Source organism: Leptodactylus fuscus, chromosome 4, assembly GCF_031893055.1.
Source record: "Leptodactylus fuscus isolate aLepFus1 chromosome 4, aLepFus1.hap2, whole genome shotgun sequence".
Classification (NCBI taxonomy): Eukaryota; Metazoa; Chordata; class Amphibia; order Anura; family Leptodactylidae; genus Leptodactylus; species Leptodactylus fuscus.
Genome location: NC_134268.1, coordinates 34,876,925 through 34,895,831, shown reverse-complemented (window position 1 = coordinate 34,895,831; position 18,907 = coordinate 34,876,925). Strand labels below are relative to the sequence as shown.

The following is an 18,907-nucleotide window of genomic DNA, read 5'->3' as shown; positions in this document are numbered from 1 at the left end:
AGATTTTTTCTTGCGACTATGCTTTTACTTACTTCATGTGATGTGGACGGGAGAGTCACCGCCATGACAGCACAAGGTAATAATGTCATACCCGGGGCTTCTGGTACAAAGGGTTATACGCAGATCACTAGCACCATTTATCTTTCCCTGCACAATTAGTCTGTCATTTTATTTCTACATATAACCCAAAAACATCCAATTCTCAAATATATAAACCAACCATAATCTCAGCATAGACAGAAGGTAAAATACCAGAATCAGGGAAGAAAACCATTCCTGAACAATTGTCTTGTATGTTTATGGTATGGAGTGGCACAGGGCGGACAACGGGTGCAAGTGTGAACGCCCTCTAAGATGTTTGTCCTGTATACAGTAAAATCTCATCATTGTTTATTTTTCATTTCTTAACAGTGACCACTTCCACCATCACCCTGCGCCCGGCTACAGAGCTAATCCTTGGATCAACCGCTGTGGCACTATGTGGCGCCCTGCTACTGATAATTATCGGCGCCTTTATATATTACACCTACAAGAAACATCAGCCCGCACACACGGACAGTGCGGAGATAGAACTAACCGAAGTGGTTTCTGAGACACCGCCACATAAAGACCCCAAGACTGATCCTATGGAGGCATTAATAAGAACATTACTAAAAGACGTAGAATTTTACATGAACGTCATCAGTGAAAATCTACAAGAATTGTCTGAAATCATGAAAGAGGAAGAACAATAAGAAGATCCTACAGAGTCCCAAAAACACCATAAGAGTCCCAAAACACCATAGACTCCATAGAAAACCAGGGACTAAGAAAACTCCTTCAGGAGACTGCCATTTGCACGGAGACTTCGGTTAAAGGGGTTGTCCCATCACAAGGATCCTATCTATACTGCTTGTTAATTTGAATGTAAGATTTTTCCTAAATACATTGCTTCAGCAAAACTGCTTTGTTTGTCCACTATCTTACTTTATTCATTTCTTTGTTGACACATCCCTTGACTTATCTGGTCAAAAGTCAAGAGATGTATCTGCTGCTCTCATGGGGGAGGGAGGAGGGGCTAAGTGTGCGGGAGCGAGCCTGGAGGGGGGGGAAGGGGCCGCCAATATAGACCCGGCATCCGCTGTAATAGAGAGGCGGATGCCGGGGAGTGTAGATGCCGACACAGGTGCCTTCAACATCCTGCACGAAGCCAGCAGCGCCAGGGGCGGAGGAGCGGAATACCAGCATCGCTTCTGCTGCAATAGAGAGGCGGATGCCGGGTCTGTATTACATTGTGAAGGCTATACAGCCGATGCCTAGCTGCATCGGCAGCGCACATGCAGGGCCAGCGGCATAGAAGCAACGACTTCTCGCCGCTGGCTTTGCATATGTAACCCCACCCACCAATGACGCATCAAAGCTGGAAGAAAGAAGAATTTAGAGCAGTGAAGACTGGTGAGTATGCGACGTGGGAATATCCCTTTAACCGGTTAACAACCACTGGCCGTATATATACGGCCAGTGATTGTGGTACCTAAAGACCGGCCTATTGTAAAAATACGGCCGGTCTTTAGACTCTATTTTATAGGGGATCAGGCCCCCCCCCCCCCCCCCCCAGTGACAGTCCCTCTCTAGCTAGTTCTCTAGCTAAATACATATACAGTCCTATGAAAAAGTTTGGGCACCCCTATTAATCTTAATCATTTTTAGTTCTAAATATTTTGGTGTTTATAACAGCCATTTCAGTTTGATATATCTAATAACTGATGGACACAGTAATATTTCAGGATTGAAATGAGGTTTATTGTACTAACAGAAAATGTGCAATATGCATTAAACCAAAATTTGACCGGTGCAAAAGTATGGGCACCTCAACAGAAAAGTGACATTAATATTTAGTAGATCCTCCTTTTACAAAGATAACAGCCTCTAGTCGCTTCCTGTAGCTTTTAATCAGTTCCTGGATCCTGGATGAAGGTATTTTGGACCATTCCTCTTTACAAAACAATTCAAGTTCAGTTCAGTGTGATGGTGGCCGAGCATGGACAGCCCGCTTCCAATCATCCCACAGATGTTCAATGATATTCAGGTCTGGGGACTGGGATGGCCATTCCAGAACATTGTAATTGTTCCTCTGCATGAATGCCTGAGTCGATTTGGAGCGGTGTTTTGGATCATTGTCTTGCTGAAATATCCATCCCCGGCGTAACTTCAACTTCGTCACTGATTCTTGAACATTATTCTCAAGAATCTGCTGATACTGAGTGGAATCCATGCGACCCTCAACTTTAACAAGATTCCCGGTGCCGGCATTGGCCACACAGCCCCAAAGCATGATGGAACCTCCACCAAATTTTACAGTGGGTAGCAAGTGTTTTTCTTGGAATGCTGTTTTTTTGGACGCCATGCATAACGCCTTTTTGTATGACCAAACAACTCAATCTTTGTTTCATCAGTCCACAGGACCTTCATCCAAAATGAAGCTGGCTTGTCCAAATGTGCTTTTGCATACCTCAGGCGACTCTGTTTGTGGTGTGCTTGCAGAAACGGCTTCTTTCTCATCACTCTCCCATACAGCTTCTCCTTGTGCAAAGTGCGCTGTATTGTTGACCGATGCACAGTGACACCATCTGCAGCAAGATGATGCTACAGCTCTTTGGAGGTCATCTGTGGATTGTCCTTGACTGTTCTCACCATTCTTCTTCTCTGCCTTTCTGATATTTTTCTTGGCCTGCCACTTCTGCGCTTAACAAGAACTGTCCCTGTGGTCTTCCATTTCCTTACTATGTTCCTCACAGTGGAAACTGACAGGTTAAATCTCTGAGACAACTTTTTGTATCCTTCCCCTGAACAACTATGTTGAACAATCTTTGTTTTCAGATCATTTGAGAGTTGTTTTGAGTAGCCCATGATGCCACTCTTCAGAGGAGATTCAAATAGGAGATCAACTTGCAATTGGCCACCTTAAATACCTTTTCTTATGATTGGATACATCTGGCTATGAAGTTCAAAGCTCACTGAGGTTACAAAACCAATTTTGTGCTTCAGTAAGTCAGTAAAAAGTAGTTAGGGGAATTCAAATCAATAAAATGATAAGGGTGCCCATACTTTTGCACCGGTCAAATTTTGGTTTAATGCATATTGCACATTTTCTGTTAGTACAATAAACCTCATTTCAATCCTGAAATATTACTGTGTCCATCAGTTATTAGATATATCAAACTGAAATGGCTGTTGCAAACACCAAAATATTTAGAACAAAAAATGATTAAGATTAATAGGGGTGCCCAAACTTTTTCATAGGACTGTATATATCCACACTTTTTCTAAATATTGGAGTGCTGCCATTTTTTCCATTTTCTTTATATATATATATTTATCTACCGTATAAAATATACATATATATATATATATATATATATATATATATATACCTGCCATATAGGTATATATATATATCTGTCACTTGAACTGCGCTAACATATTCTGCGGCGCTTTACAGTCATTGTAAGCCACTCTACCAAAGAGGGCTCGCAATCAGTGTTATAGTGACATTATGGCGAGGAGGTTTTATACCAGTGAGGAGGGTTACGCCATTCTTTGGTCAGATGCATCAGATGCGTCTGACACTGATACATTTGTAGACAATGAAAATGACAATATAAGTGTCATTTCAGATTTGTCTTCAGGGGACGTTCTCCCTGATGACATTGACCCTTCAGATGGTGAAGGTGCAGGAACTAGCAGTGCGGCAGCAGACAGTGACACTTTCCCACTAGTTGATGTGTGTTCCCTCCAGTGGGCACCTGCTCCATCTTTTGCCCCTAGAGTCCACCCATTTACTGCATCTCCTGGCATAACAGTGGATGATTCCCAATTTACCCACATGAACTACTTTAGTTTATTTATAAGCGACGACCTCCTCAATGAAATTGTCCATCAAACTAATTAATACGCCACCCAGTATGTAAGACAGAAACCTTCATCTGCCCATGCCAAAGATTGGACACCCACAGATCTGGCTGAAATGAAAACATTTTGGGGCCTCACCCTAAATATGGTTATTGTAAAAAAGCCCTATCAGGTCATATTGGTCAAAAAGTCCCGCACAGTCAACCCCAATATATTCTGCAGTCATGTCCAGGCTTCGCTATGAGCGAATAATGAGGTTCCTTCACTTCAGTGATAATTCACAGGCCTCCCCAAGTGATGATCCAAACCGTGATCGGTTATTCAAACTAAGACCCCTCCTAAATTATTTGAACCGCTCCTTTTTGCAATATTACACCCCAGAGCAAAACGTCAGTGTGGACGAATCCCTCCTTAGTTTTCACGGCAGACTTAGCTTTTGCCAATATCTCCCTTCCAAACGGCAAGATATGGCATTAAGCAACACGAGCTAACTCGCCAAAAAAATGCTGTGTCTGCTCCAAAAATGGGTGACGCAGAGATACCCGTTACTTTGTCCCTCATGCCCCTCACAACCAGGCCTGTGTATTGTCCCTTGTTTTGAGAGATACCACACTGTTCTTCATTATTAGAGCTCTTCTCCAGAAAATTGTATATTCCACTTCTAATTCTGTGATTGCCACCAAGCCCCATTTTTTGCATAAACCTGCAAATTCCTATTGTTATAAACTCTAAATTCCCTAAATTATACCCCTAGATGAATACATTGGGGAACAAAAATACTAATTAAATTTTTTGCATCTTTTTCAACATTTCACAAAAAATCTGGCTACTCTAAGAAGATGCTAAAGCACTTACTGAATGCCTGCAAACTATTCTAGCAAAATCTGGCCTACAAAATCCAATTAGCGCTCCATCCGTTCGTACATTAGGGTACCAGCACATATGGGGTATTGTCATGTTCGGGAGAAATTGGGTAACAAAATTTGGGTTGCATTTTCTCCTTTAACCCCTTGTGGAAATGCAAAATTTGGGGTTAAAGCAACATTTTATAGCAAAAATTTCATTTTACCATTTCCTGGGCCAATTCTGTGAAACTCCGGTAGGGTCAAAGTCCTCACTATTCCCCTTGATAAATTCCTTAAGGGGTCTTGTTTCCAAAATGGGGTCATTTTGGGTGGTTTCCACTGTTCTGGCACTTCAGGGGCTCTCCAAATGCAACATGGTGCCTGAAACAGATTCCAGCTAAATTTGCCCTCCAAAATCCAAAATCCCAATAGCACTCCTTCCACTCAGCGTGCCCATAGATCACTTTACAGCCACATGTGGGGCATTTCTGTAGTTGGGACAAAATGCGTAACAATTTGTGGGGTGAATTTTCTCCTTTAATCCCTTATGGGAATGCAAAATTTGGGGTTAAAGCAACATTTTATAGCAACAAATGTCACTTTTCCTTTTGTTGGGCCAATGCTGTTACACTCCTGTAGGGTCAAAGGGCTCAGTATACCCCTTGATAAATTCCTTGAGGGGTCTAGTTTCCATAATGGGGTCACATTTTGGGGGTTTTCACTGTTTTGGCACCTTGGGGGCTCTGCAAAAGGGACATGGTACCTGCAAACTATTTTATAAAAATCTGGCCTACAAAATCCAATTAGCACTCCATCCGTTCTGAGAGCGACCGTGTGCCCGTACATTAGGGTACCAGCACATATGGGGTATTGTCGTGTTCAGGAGAAATTGTGTAACAAAATGTGGGGTGCAGTTTTAAAGATAAGTCTCACAAGCCACTAGTTTGCCTAGGCAAAAAAAAAATTACAAATTTACAAACAACCACTTGAAAGACATTAAGAACACCCCTGTAAGTACCAATGATAGGCACTGCAGCACATCGAATTAACAGAATGTGACTATATTGTATGTACAAGTGGGGCCCCCTTTTAATTTTGCCCAGGGCCCCATTTTGTCTAAAACCGCCCTGTAATCAGGGGTGAGTCTTGAGCCGCGGGTGCGGTGGCTGACTCAGCCGTGGAATCCGCGGGAAGATAAGACATGTTGTTTGTTTTTCCCGCTAGCTGAAAAAAATCGTTAGCAGGAGAAAAGCGAGCAACTCCCATTGAAATGAATAGGAGACATTTTTGCAGGCGGATTTTCACATTTCTATAAATGCTTCATTTACAAGAGTAGATTAATAAATCAATATTTGCCATATACCAAAAATATCCAAAGGCATCAAAGTTACTATAAAGGAAATATTATTCTGCATTATCCTCTCTGTTTCTACCATTACTGTGCTGCACTATGCGGTTACTGACTCTTTCCAGGACTTTCTGACACCTCCAATGTCAATAGGATGTCCTGCCCCTCCATAGTGGATTTTGGCAAGGGGTGATGTTTGCTTGAAATCTAGGGAAATTGTCAAACTGCCCTGAATGATCCTCAGTTCTGCATTCAGAAAGGATTTCTCGGTTACTACTGAATGATTTTATCAGGGGATTACATAGACATCCCTCATGTCAGGCATCTGCTGGTGAACTGACATTATTGTTTTTATGCAGTTTTTTTTTTTGTTGCTTTTTTGCAGCAGCTTATCCTATGGCTATTCCCATGCAGCAGCCTTCCTCATTGCTGCTAAGAGGATGCATTAAAGGGGCTCTATCATCAAAATTATGCCCTATGAGCCACACATATGCCTGTATTGCCGTTAAAAAGGCTATTCAGGCACCGCTAATCGTATTTCATACATGTCAATGGAAGTTCGTGACCGTAATGCACATGCGCAGTACGCTGGCGTAGTTACGAGATGTGCAAGATTATAGTGAGGAAACACAGGTCTGTCATAAGGAATTTTGAACCAAACATGGTATGGCCCCACACAGTATAATATGTTCCCCATAGCCTGCTCCCATCATAGTATAATGCCCTACAGTGGCTTCACACAGTATAATATACTCCCCAGAGCTCCATAGTATAAAGCTCCACAACAGCTCAACACAGTATAATAGTCTCCACATAGTACACCCCAGTATAATGCTCTGCAGTGACCCCACACAGTGCAAATTGCTCCTCAGAGCCCATCTCCACTACAGTATAATGCTCTATAGTGATCACATACAGTATAATATGCTCCTCAGAGCCCCCACACAGTTTGCCCCATACAGTTTAATACTCCACAGTGGCCCCATACCATATAATATGCGAACCACAGTGGTCCCACACAGTATAACTGGCCCCACACAGTATAATAGGCTACCAACAGTGCCCCCACCACAGTACAATACTCCACATTGGTCCTACAAAATATAATATGCTCCCCGAGAGTCCTCTGTCAGTATAATGCTCCACAAAGGCCCCACACAGTGTAATATAATAATTGGGCCTCAGTCATCAAGTGGGGCATGCTGACGTGATTCCATTTGGAATTTTTTCTCTAGCTTCCTCCTGTTCCTGAGTAATCAATGCAATTAATGATTGTGCCTGAAATGCTAACTAGACTCTCTAGTGTCAAGTGGGTGGTGCCAAACAGGAGCAGGGTGTGACTCAGAGCTCCTATCAGAGGTGGACAGTGTCAGAATTCAGAATCACACCCCCTTGTCTGCTCCTGCTGAACACCTCCCTCCTGACGGTACAGATAGGATATTTTCTAATTGAGGCTTTCCATATCCACGTGGCTTCTGTACAGCAAACCTCTGGAAGCCAAGACAGATGTTCCCATAATCATGTCAGAACAGAAACAGAAGCAAAAAATGTATCACAAAGCAATAAACACACAACTATTCCACTGCAAATTTTACACATTTGAGCTCTTTCTGTAGTCAATAAGTCAAAGTCGTTGTTATAAGGAATACAATAATATTACTATTACTTACTTAATATATTAGATTGAATTTCTACTTCAGTCTGTCTATTAGATTGTCGTCTTTGTATCGCCTCTGCTGCCAAAAAGAGGAATGGAAGCAAAATGTACAGACTTGGTAGACCCATATCTGAAAGAGATAACAGTAAAGACATTCAAGTAACGTCTCCGGCAACTCACAAATACCATAACGTCACAAAATGACATGTATAATACACTAGGATATATAGGGACTATAAATCCTTATCATCAATCTCACTGACTGTCTACATTATGTCCCTCTCCATAGCTTCACACATACAACTCTATGGAGCAGGGAGGGGCGGAGTAGGATTCTCGTGCCCAACAGGTTAATTGATTTATTGCTTCATTCTGTTTACTAGTAGTCTCTTATCTACAACCTAGCGTGTTAAAAAAGCAAGGAATAGCAGAGTGTAGCAGCAGAAGTTATTTGAGTGTCTTTTCTGTCCCCTTTTCCTTTTCATAGACCAATACTGGGGAACTGGTGAAGTCTGAATAAGGAGTAACAGGCTCCGAAATGTGTTGCTTCCTGGTCTTTCCATTTTGAATATTTTATGACTTTTGCTTGTTACCTTTACAATATTTTTTTTTTTTCTGAATCAATCTCTGTCATCCTGGAGGATAATGGCTATAGCGGTGCCTAAGTGGGAGCACATGGTAATTGGGTCCACATTCCTTTCATTGTGTATTTTCACCAATTTTATGGTTTACAATTTTTCCCTGGTTTCTTTAAAAAAAATTTGGGAACCAATTGTTAGGACGCCATCACCGAGACACCACCACAAAGTCGCTACAACATGAAAAAAATACTAAACTAGAACCTGAACATAATTGTCCACTTAGACAGGGATTTTGGGGTATAATTATACAAAAAAGGGCACATAGGGATAGAATTCCAGGAGGAAGGGAGGGGGGTAGAGGGTTGTTAGTAATTTAAACACTTACAGGTCCTTATCAGTTCACAGGCCAGTGATTTCTGTAAAGTGACATAAAACCATGTGACAAATTTAACCCCCTCTCCAGTGTTTGAAGCAGGGTCATACATTTACACTCATGAATGCGTTGTTCTCTCTTTGATTTGAAATTCCCTCCCAAAACCAAAACTTTCATGTGATCGGTCATATTATGATCCTCATTGCAAAAATGCTTTGATACAGGAAGGTCAAGTCTTCGTTCTTTAATTGTATGGTGATGTGAATTCATACGCATTCTAAGCTGCTGTCCGGTTTCTCCAACATACAGATCCGGACAGCAGCTTAGAATGTGTTTGAATTCACATCGCCATTCATCGCATTCATGAGTGTAAATTTATGACCCTGCTCCAAACACTGGAGAGGGGGTTAAATTTGTCACATGGTTTTATGTCACTTTACAGAAATCACTGACCTGAGACCCTGAGAACTGATAAGGACCTGTAAGTGTTTACATTGTTTCTATCAATTACTAACAACCCCCCCCTTCCTCCTGGAATTCTATCCCAATGTGCCCTTTTTTGTATATATATATATATACAGTCCTATGAAAAAGTTTGGGCACCCCTATTAATCTTAATCATTTTTAGTTCTAAATATTTTGGTATTTGCAACAGCCATTTCAGTTTGATATATGTAATAACTGATGGACACAGTAATATTTCAGGATTGAAATGAGGTTTATTGTACTAACAGAAAATGTGCAATATGCATTAAACCAAAATTTGACCGGTGCAAAAGTATGGGCACCTCAACAGAAAAGTGACATTAATATTTCGTAGATCCTCCTTTTGCAAAGATAACAGCCTCTAGTCGCTTCCTGTAGCTTTTAATCAGTTCCTGGATCCTGGATAAAGGTATTTTGGACAAACAATTCAAGTTCAGTTAAGTTAGATGGTCGCCGAGCATGGACAGCCCGCTTCCAATCATCCCACAGATGTTCAATGATATTCAGGTCTGGGGACTGGGATGGCCATTCCAGAACATTGTACTTGTTCCTCTGCATGAATGCCTGAGGATTTGGAGCGGTGTTTTGGATCATTGTCTTGCTGAAATATCCATCCCCGGCGTAACTTCAACTTCGTCACTGATTCTTGAACATTATTCTCAAGAATCTGCTGATACTGAGTGGAATCCATGCGACCCTCAACTTTAACAAGATTCCCGGTGCCGGCATTGGCCACACAGCCCCAAAGCATGATGGAACCTCCACCAAATTTTACAGTGGGTAGCATGTGTTTTTCTTGGAATGCTGTTTCTTTTTGGACGCCATGCATAACGCCTTTTTTTATAACCAAACAACTCAATTTTTGTTTCCAAAATGAAGCTGCCTTGTCCAAATGTGCTTTTTCATACCTCAGGCAACTCTATTTGTGGCGTACGTGCAGAAACGGCTTCTTTCTCATCACTCTCCCATACAGCTTCTATTTGTGCAAAGTGCGCTGTATTGTTACCGATGCACAGTGACACCATCTGCAGCAAGATGATGCTGCAGCTCTTTGGAGGTGGTCTGTGGATTGTCCTTGACTGTTCTCACCATTCTTCTTCTCTGCCTTTCTGATATTTTTCTTGGCCTGCCACTTCTGGGCTTAACAAGAACTGTCCCTGTGGTCTTCCATTTCCTTACTATGTTCCTCACAGTGGAAACTGACAGGTTAAATCTCTGAGACAACGTTTTGTATCCTTCCCCTGAACAACTATGTTGAACAATCTTTGTTTTCAGATCATTTGAGAGCGGGCTGTCCATGTTCGGCGACCATCAAACTTAACTGAACTTGAATTGTTTTGCAGAAAGAAATGGTCCAAAATACCTTCATCCAGGATCCAGGAACTGATTAAAAGCTACAGGAAGCAACTAGAGGCTGTTATCTTTGCAAAAGGAGGATGTACTAAATATTAATGTCACTTTTCTGTTGAGGTGCCCATTTTTTTGCACCTGTCAAATTTTGGTTTAATGCATATTGCGCATTTTCTGTTAGTACAATAAACCTCATTTCAATCCTGAAATATTACTGTGTCCATCAGTTATTAGATATATCAAACTGAAATGGCTGTTGCAAACACCAAAATATTTAGAACTAAAAATGATTAAGATTAATAGGGGTGCCCAAACTTTTTCATAGGACTGTATATATGCATCCTTCAGAAATGGTTTTAAATTTACTTGAGAAAGGAGCCTAGACGTTCCGAAACGTTGTAATCTGTCATCTTTATTAGTTAGCCATTAAAAAGGTATCAACTACTGAAGACTATCAAGTTTTTAGTTTTTTTATATTTCCTACGGGTGTTATAGCATTCAGTTGTGAGAATCCTTGTGTGAAAAGAGACTGTTGAAAACCCATACAGAATTGGCAAGTATTATTAGGTTTTTATTAGGTTTATTAGGTTATTATCAGGATTAGTGGCCAGAGTAAAATTGCAGGAGATAGTGCTTTTTTTATTTTTTTTTAAATAATGAAAAATAGTGAAATTTGTTAAAAAAAAATCAATAAAAATATGAAAATTTGAATATGGTGACACGTTCCCTTTAAGGCTTTATTCTGGTGAGAGGGATTCTCATTTTTTGTTCCATCACAGAGTTCGCTTTCTCCACCGCTATCACAAAGGGCAGCGATAAATAATAATATATAAAAAAATAATAATCATCATAATAATAATCCATTTGTATCACTGACGAGCCGTGGTTTCCGTTGCTAAGCAATGACTTCAGCAAATACATTAAATGTGTCAATGGGACTTCCTAACATTCTACAGACTACCATTGCACATCTGGCAGACAAACTGCAACGTGTGAATACAGCTTTAGTAAAGACGAGAACGAAAGAAGCAGCAGCTACTGTAGAATCCTCTAAAATAACTCAGAAGTCTCTGTAGTGACAGCTGTTGGAGCCATTACCTCTAGAAGTTTCTAGCAGACGTCTATATGAAGCTACGAGGCGGCGAGCAGACTTACTAGCCCTGGATATATACAAATAAATTCTTCCTCCAATTTACAGTTAACGGAGTCTACACGTGAAGATATTTATGGGAAAACTTTTCAGCTCTGAAGACTTAAATAAATGTTTTGTCTTGGAACGACTTTAAGGAAAAACTTTCTCGGATTACAGGCCATATAAAGAAATCAACATTTGTCTATTTTAATGGTCCTATTAAAACAGGAGTTCTCCGCGGCTTGGACACTTTAACTTGAATCAACCTTGGCCGTTGATGTTTTCCTGAATTATTTGGCAAGATCCTTGTTCCAAGTACATGGCGTTGCAATAAATTCTTAAGGAATGGGAACAGAATTGCACTTTCAGTACAGTGTCTGAAGACATCAAGCTTCCAGGACTGTTGACAAAGGTGTGGCCGATGTTTGAGGGGATTCTGAAGACCAAGTAACTTCTAACGCTTCGGCCACTCATGACATGGCAAACTGGCACAACCCTCCGCTGCCAGCAGATGGTTTCTCCATTAGCCTTGAGGACCTGGATAGGGTTTCTTACTTTCCTTCTGTGATTCATAAATAACAAATGAGATCTACATATGTCCATAAATTGTCAGTCTTCAGAGAGTCAGGTCAGCACCTTCTGTACCTGTGGGGCCTGGAGTTTTGTGCGATGTCTTGTCTAATACAGCACATTACAATGTACACTTTCCTTCAGGGCGAGGTGATGATTACTCCACATTAGGTCCTTCATGGTTGAGTCACTCCAAGAAAACATCATCTATGAAGAATGCATCATGGAAAGGATGGCGGCTATACTATCTTCAGCCTATACACTATATATGTGCAGGAAGAGACATTGTCAATAAATGGAAATTTTCCAAGCAGAAAATAAACTTGGTGCGTTAGTTAATGATGTAAAAATATCTTTGGAATGGCTGAACGGATTTCGATATAGAAAACACCAAAATGCTCAGGGTGACAGGGCCGATAAGATGATGTATGTCATTGAGCTTCTCAGGCCTGGTGTCGAGTCCTCTTTATAGGGGTTTTCTTATAACGTCATAACAGTCAATCACTCAGGTTATAAAAGTTAGGTGGGATCCAACCTCTTGGACCCCCAACATTGCCCAACCAGGAGCACTTAGACAGGGTCTCATCTGGAGCTCAGGATGAACATGGACCAATCCTCTCCATAGACTTGAACATAGACATCATAAATAACCAAACACACCCAATTTGCAATACCTTTATGAAGAGGGACCGCGCCTTGTAGCCCTACCAGGCTCCTTCCAACAGTAGGGGCTCATCTACATAGCAGTCGTACAAATAGGGCAGCCCCTTCTAAGAATGGTGGGTAGAAAGTAGATACCACTTGACCTAATGTTGTGTGCCCATTTGGAGAACTGAAATCAGCTTCATATAGTTCCTCAACAGGCTGTATGAGGCTTATGTCATTTACAACCCTCCGCCAGTGCTCTGGTCATGTATCCAGCTGAGTAAATGTGAGACAGTTGGTGATGATGGTGGAGGAGGGGTGTTAGTTATTTCTGTTTACCTTGTCAAAGCGTCAAAGCAAATGCTACGTAACATCAAGACTATGTGTGGTCTTAGGACCCCTTCACATGGCGTAAGGGCGCCGCTCATTTAGACACGTATACACGTGTCCCAGCACGGCGCTTCAAAACAGAGCCCATTGATTTCAATGGGAAGCACGCGCGCTTCCCATTGAAATCAATGGGCTCTGTTTTGAAGCGCCGTGCTCGGACATGTGTATACATGTCTAAATGAGCGGCGCGCTTACGCCGTGTGAAGGGTCCCTTAACCTCTAGGAAATAAAGGGCAAGGGCTTATAGAGTCCCAGACCCAGCTAGTGTCCCCATAACGTTGTCTATCACAGTACCATATTGCTGATGTAACAGTGCCAACTACAATACCAGCAAGAAGGCCAATAACACAACTTTGGATTTCACTGTCTGCAGAGCTGAGAGTTTGCAGAATTCAGCCTAGAGATGACGCTGAGCTGTACGGCGGGGGCTTTATCTGACCGTGAGCCTGGATGCCCCTTTGGTTTATGCACCCTGGAACTCTGCTCAATTGTCTGCCCATGTATTATAGATATAATCTCACATAAACTGGAGTTCTGCGCTTACACATATAGATATCAATTCAAGATATTTAGACAAGAAACACAATAATATTATTATATATGAACATTAGCCTGTACTTGACATGGGTGGATGTATGGGTGTGTTAGCCAACAGATAGGTCCAAGTCCTTTGTGTCAGTAAATCCAGGAGTGCATGACCATAAATAAGTACTGGGGATAACATCACTCCCTAAGGAGAGATCACATTCTCAGGTGTATGGAGTCTTACAAAAAGCCATTTTAGCTCCACTGTGGGGGATTATGGGAAAAATATGCAAATCTGTTTCCCAATATGTAAATAGGAAAACAGTGCTTCTGTTTGCTGCCCTCTAGGGGTAGCTCCTTTAACATCATGCCCGATGAAAGGCTTTTTCAACAAGCCTTTGCTGCTATGATGTGGGATTAAGCCAAATCTATTTACATCTTGGGAAACAGATTTGCAAATTTTTCCCATATATAAGTAAGCACATTTTACTGTACTGTACATATAAGTAACTACGAAGCCTGGATGCCCAGATGTTGGAGTGAGTGCAGTGGGTATTCCCAGAGTACTGGGGTCCAAGTACCCCAAGGAAGGACAATCAGTGAGTTGATGACAGTCGTGGCGATCAAGGCTTATTGATGTGGAGATTGGAGACTTATTTAAAGGGATTCTATCATTAGAATCTCTTTTTTTCAGGCCTACCACATCAAAATAGCCTTAAGAAAGGCTATTCTTCCCCTGCCTTTAGAAGTCTTTTCCGCATCACCGTTCCCGTGATATTCCCGGTTTTCACCATATGCAAATGAGTCTCCAGACAGCACTGGGGGCGGTCCCCATGTGCTCAAACAGCACTGGGGGCATCCCCTGTTTTGCCTGAAGACTCTTTAGCGACGTCCTTCATCTTCTTCTCAAAACTGCCTCTTCTTCACATCTTCAACTGAAAGCACCGACTGTGCATGTGTGGTGTCCATTTTCCTATGGCGTCTTACGCAATTGTACATTCTGCCATAGGAAAATGGCCGCCGCACATGCACAGTCGGTGCTTTCGTTTGAAGACGCGGAGAAGAGGCAGTCTTGAGAAGAAGAAGATGGAGGGTGTCGCTGGAGAGTCTGCAAGCAGCACAGGGGACTCCCCTAGTGCTGTCTGTGCCCAAGGGGCCCGCCCCCAGTGCTGGAGAGTCTGCAGGCAAAACAGGGGATGCCCCCAGTGCTGTTTGAGTGCAGGGGAACCGCCCCCAGTGCTGTCTGCAGACTCATTTGCATATGGTGAAAATCGGGAATATCATGGGAATGGCGGTGCGGAGAAGACTTCTAAAGGTAGGGGAAGAATAGCCTTTCTTAAGGCTATTCCGATGTGGTAGGCCTGAAAAAAAACAATTCTAATGATAGAATCCCTTTAAGTCTACATAAGAGCTACTGTAGAACAAAATGCTGCCAAAGGTCATGGGAGCTACAATAGAAAAGTGTCAGAACACACAGTGCTGTGTATGGGGCTGTGTAGCCAGAGGCCTGTCAAAGTGCCCATACCGACCCCTGTCCACACTGAAGCCCATACAATGGACTTGTGAGTGTCCGAACTGGAGCAAGGAGATATGGAAAAAGGTGGCATGGCCCAATAAATTATGTTTTTTTTTATGGATGGTCAGGTATATATGCATCACATATTGAATCTGAAGGATAGATGACGACAGGATGTACTATAGGAAGAAGACAAACTGGTGGGGGCAATATGATAAACCGGGCAATGTTCTGCTGGCAAACCTTGGGTCATACAATTCATACAGCTGTAACTTTGTCACACACCACCTACTTAAACATTGCTGTAGACCAAATATACCCCTTCATGCCGGTGGTATTCCTTAATGGCAGTTCCCTCTGTCCACAAGATAATGCCAAGGTGTAAAAATTATTCGGGAATGGTCTTAGAAACATGATAAAGAGTTCAAGGTGCAGACTCCAAGTTCTCCAGTTCTCCATCCGACTGAACATTTGTAGTCTGATCCATGGAAGTCCCAACTCACAACTTATAGGACCTAAAGGATCTGCTGCTAACATCTTGGTGTCAGATACCACAGCACACCTCCAGCGGTCTTTAGGAGTCCATGTCTTGATGTGTTTGCAGTATGAAGGAGATCTACATTACATTGCGCAGGTTATTCTAATGTTAGGACCGGTCGGTGTATCTGTACATGCCTGGCTTTAACTAGAAGCAACAATTCTAGAGAATTATTCTACCAGTTTTAGCTCTTCTACCTAGACAATGCTCCAGATTCAATAATTCCCAAAAACTTTGCAGTAAGAAGACACACCTTGTGTGAACTAACGTCAACCCTAGTAAAGACAGAAGCAGACAGGCTGTATATACCCTCCAGTAGTGAATCAGTATATACCTTACTGCGGCTTCACTAACAATACACAGTAAGCTAAAGCGTCAAAGCTTGGTTCTGCTTTAGTTTGCCGTCCATATGGCAGATCCTTCATAGAATCAGGTGCACAATAAATTACAAGTAGGACAAGTGGAGCTACGGTATATATAATCAGTCACTGTGTACAACATGAACCTATCAGTGCTTACACAATGCTGTGCACAGCTCTGTCCTACAACCACTGTTCACTGCATTGAAGAGTAATGGAAAGATTTTTTTTCCTGTAGGCGGATTCAGGTGGAGAATTGCCAAAGCTTCTCCCATCCCTCCCCAACACACCCCCATCCACTCACTTGTAGCCAGGAAGAAAAGTCAGACTCTGAAAGCAACTTGGGGATATTGGCAGCGTCTTAGATAGAGGTCCAAGGCTCATCGCAAGCCAAGAAAGAGTCATGTGCGACATCTGACACACTTATGTGCGGTATGGACACTATGGGGCACATGTCTAAAAGTGTTATGAACTGTCGCAATGGCCGGGGGGAGCCGAGATGACAAAATCTACAATATGTAAATCATCTGTTTGACTTCAATTTGTGTTTTACGTACAAGGAGGATGGAGAACGGCACAAATTCTGCACTTTATACATAAGGTCAGAGGCTCATGGTGAAGAAGCGGTTAAGACGATCTTACTAATGTGATTATGTTATACCAACATGTGATATTATATTGCGGTAATCTCTGTAAGGTTTCATATCACAAAGCAATTTCAAACTTTGTTTAACCTTTAAAATGCAGGATCCTAAACTGTGTAGGATCAGTCCAGGATCTCGTATAAAATCGCAATTTACTCAACTCAAGTGATTTCGGCGTCTAATCTCATTCTGCAGTTATAGCCAGAGATCTAATGGCTGATTTTGTTGCAGATATTTTGAGCCAAAAAGAATAGGAAATATAAAACATCACACACATTACTTTTCCTAAATCGACTCCTGGATATGGCTATAAAAACCTCAGCAAAATCTTCAACAAAAAAACGCAGCCGGGTATATTTGCTATGGAATATGCAGCGTGTTCACATTGCAATGAGTGAAATCTGTGGCAAATACGTAGCAATTCTACATTAGAGGCACAACAAACAAAAAACACAATTTGTTTGGTTGTTGGCTCTGCGGATCTTGGATATATACAATATATTGCAGATTTTTTTGTCATTTTCTATGGGGTTTTTTTACATGGCAAGTAAAGCATTTGCCTTGCTGATTTACTGTATAACTGCACGTTGCGATGCGTCGTCTTAGCCAGTGAGCAGAGATTTACAGGTGCAGCAGTATTACACGCGTGCACAGAGGTAGATCACACCGTCACATTTATATCCATATGTGATCCACTAATAGTAACAAGTGGGTTAATTTTAGCAAACTTTTATCACTATTGTGGGTGACATATCCATGAAGATGTCTTCTCGAGGACTGACCACTTGTACATGACCTCTTATACCTTCTATCTGCTGTCATGTACAGTATAATGCAAGTCCCCTAAATCAACATGATGTCAAAAATGTCAAAATAACCAAAAACATTTATGAAGTTACTTTTATAACTATGATGCAAGTATATGCTCTATATTCAAAGACAAATTCTGATATAAGAGCCTAGTTGCCATATTATACAGCCATATGTCAACTTGGAGCTGGCACAAAATGAACTGCCTGGCATAACTTGAATAGCCTTACATGTCTGATGTAATACTGTATAACATCTGGGGATTACAGATGTAGCAGAGCTCAACTAGTTCACACAATGCTATAGATCACAGCACAAAATCAGATCATTATATCACAATAGTCACACTCAGCTCTGCTGCATCTGTAGCTCTGAGTATTCTTGGAAACACATAACACTTTGTACTGAGCATTTTATTTTCTTGCATTTCTGTATTTCCATGGTGCACAGCTTAGAGTTCTCCATTTCTGGTGAAGCTGCATGTCCCAGCTGTTGTAAAAACTACAAGTGCCAGACCCCTCTATATGATAAGGGTACGATACAATATTCTCTGAGTACCCCCCTCCCCCAATACTTACTTATAGGTTACGTTATGGCATATGTTAACACTTCTTCTGCACAGTACATTGCACCCATCATTCATATTTCAGAGATACAGTATGCTATACATACAGTACAGCGCGTAAAGTGCGCACCCGGTAGAACATGAAGCCGTAGTCGGTGCACCAAGTTCTTTTGCGCGTGCCACTGTACAGCGCGGCGCGTAAGGACAACTCAGATCTTACCTGCTCCTATGGAAGAAGGAGTCTCAGCTGACAACCCGGCTCCTCACACATACACAGCCGTCTACATCCAGTGACCACAAGAAGCAAGATTCCCCCCTTTGGGAACACACATCAGGCATGGAAAGACCCGCCCCTCCTCCCCACCAGGGCCAGTAACCGGGCACAGCACAGGCTGACAGAGCACAGGGCATGCCAGAGCTTCTGAGGTGGGATACATAGGGGCAGGCTCAGTCAGGACGACATGTCCAGCATCACACTGACTTATTCCACCCTGTATAACTTTCTCCAGAGCTCTGGAAAGTCAGGCTGGCTGATCCTCTGAAGGCATCTGGAAGGGAAGGAACAGAGGACTTATACCTTGGAGCAAATCTCTGCAACCTCCTCACATTATGGTCTGAAGGATGGAGGAGAGAAGGAAGGTTTTTTAGCATTGTTATTCTTAGCATTGTGACTGTGTCTGCG

At 42.0% G+C, this 18,907-nt stretch overlaps 1 protein-coding gene across 1 annotated transcript in view; it reads right to left on the bottom strand.

Annotated features, from left to right (window-relative positions):
• The window catches only part of MATN2 (matrilin 2), a 77,070-nt gene extending 58,537 nt beyond the window's left edge, over positions 1-18,533 (bottom strand). The window contains exons 1-2 of the mRNA XM_075270304.1: positions 18,446-18,533; positions 7,755-7,871 (exon numbers count right to left, since the gene is read on the bottom strand). Coding sequence (XP_075126405.1) covers positions 7,755-7,869 — 115 coding nt within the window. The 5' untranslated portion in view covers positions 7,870-7,871; positions 18,446-18,533. The remainder of the gene's footprint in view (positions 1-7,754; positions 7,872-18,445) is intronic.
• Between the last annotated feature and the right edge of the window lie 374 nt (positions 18,534-18,907).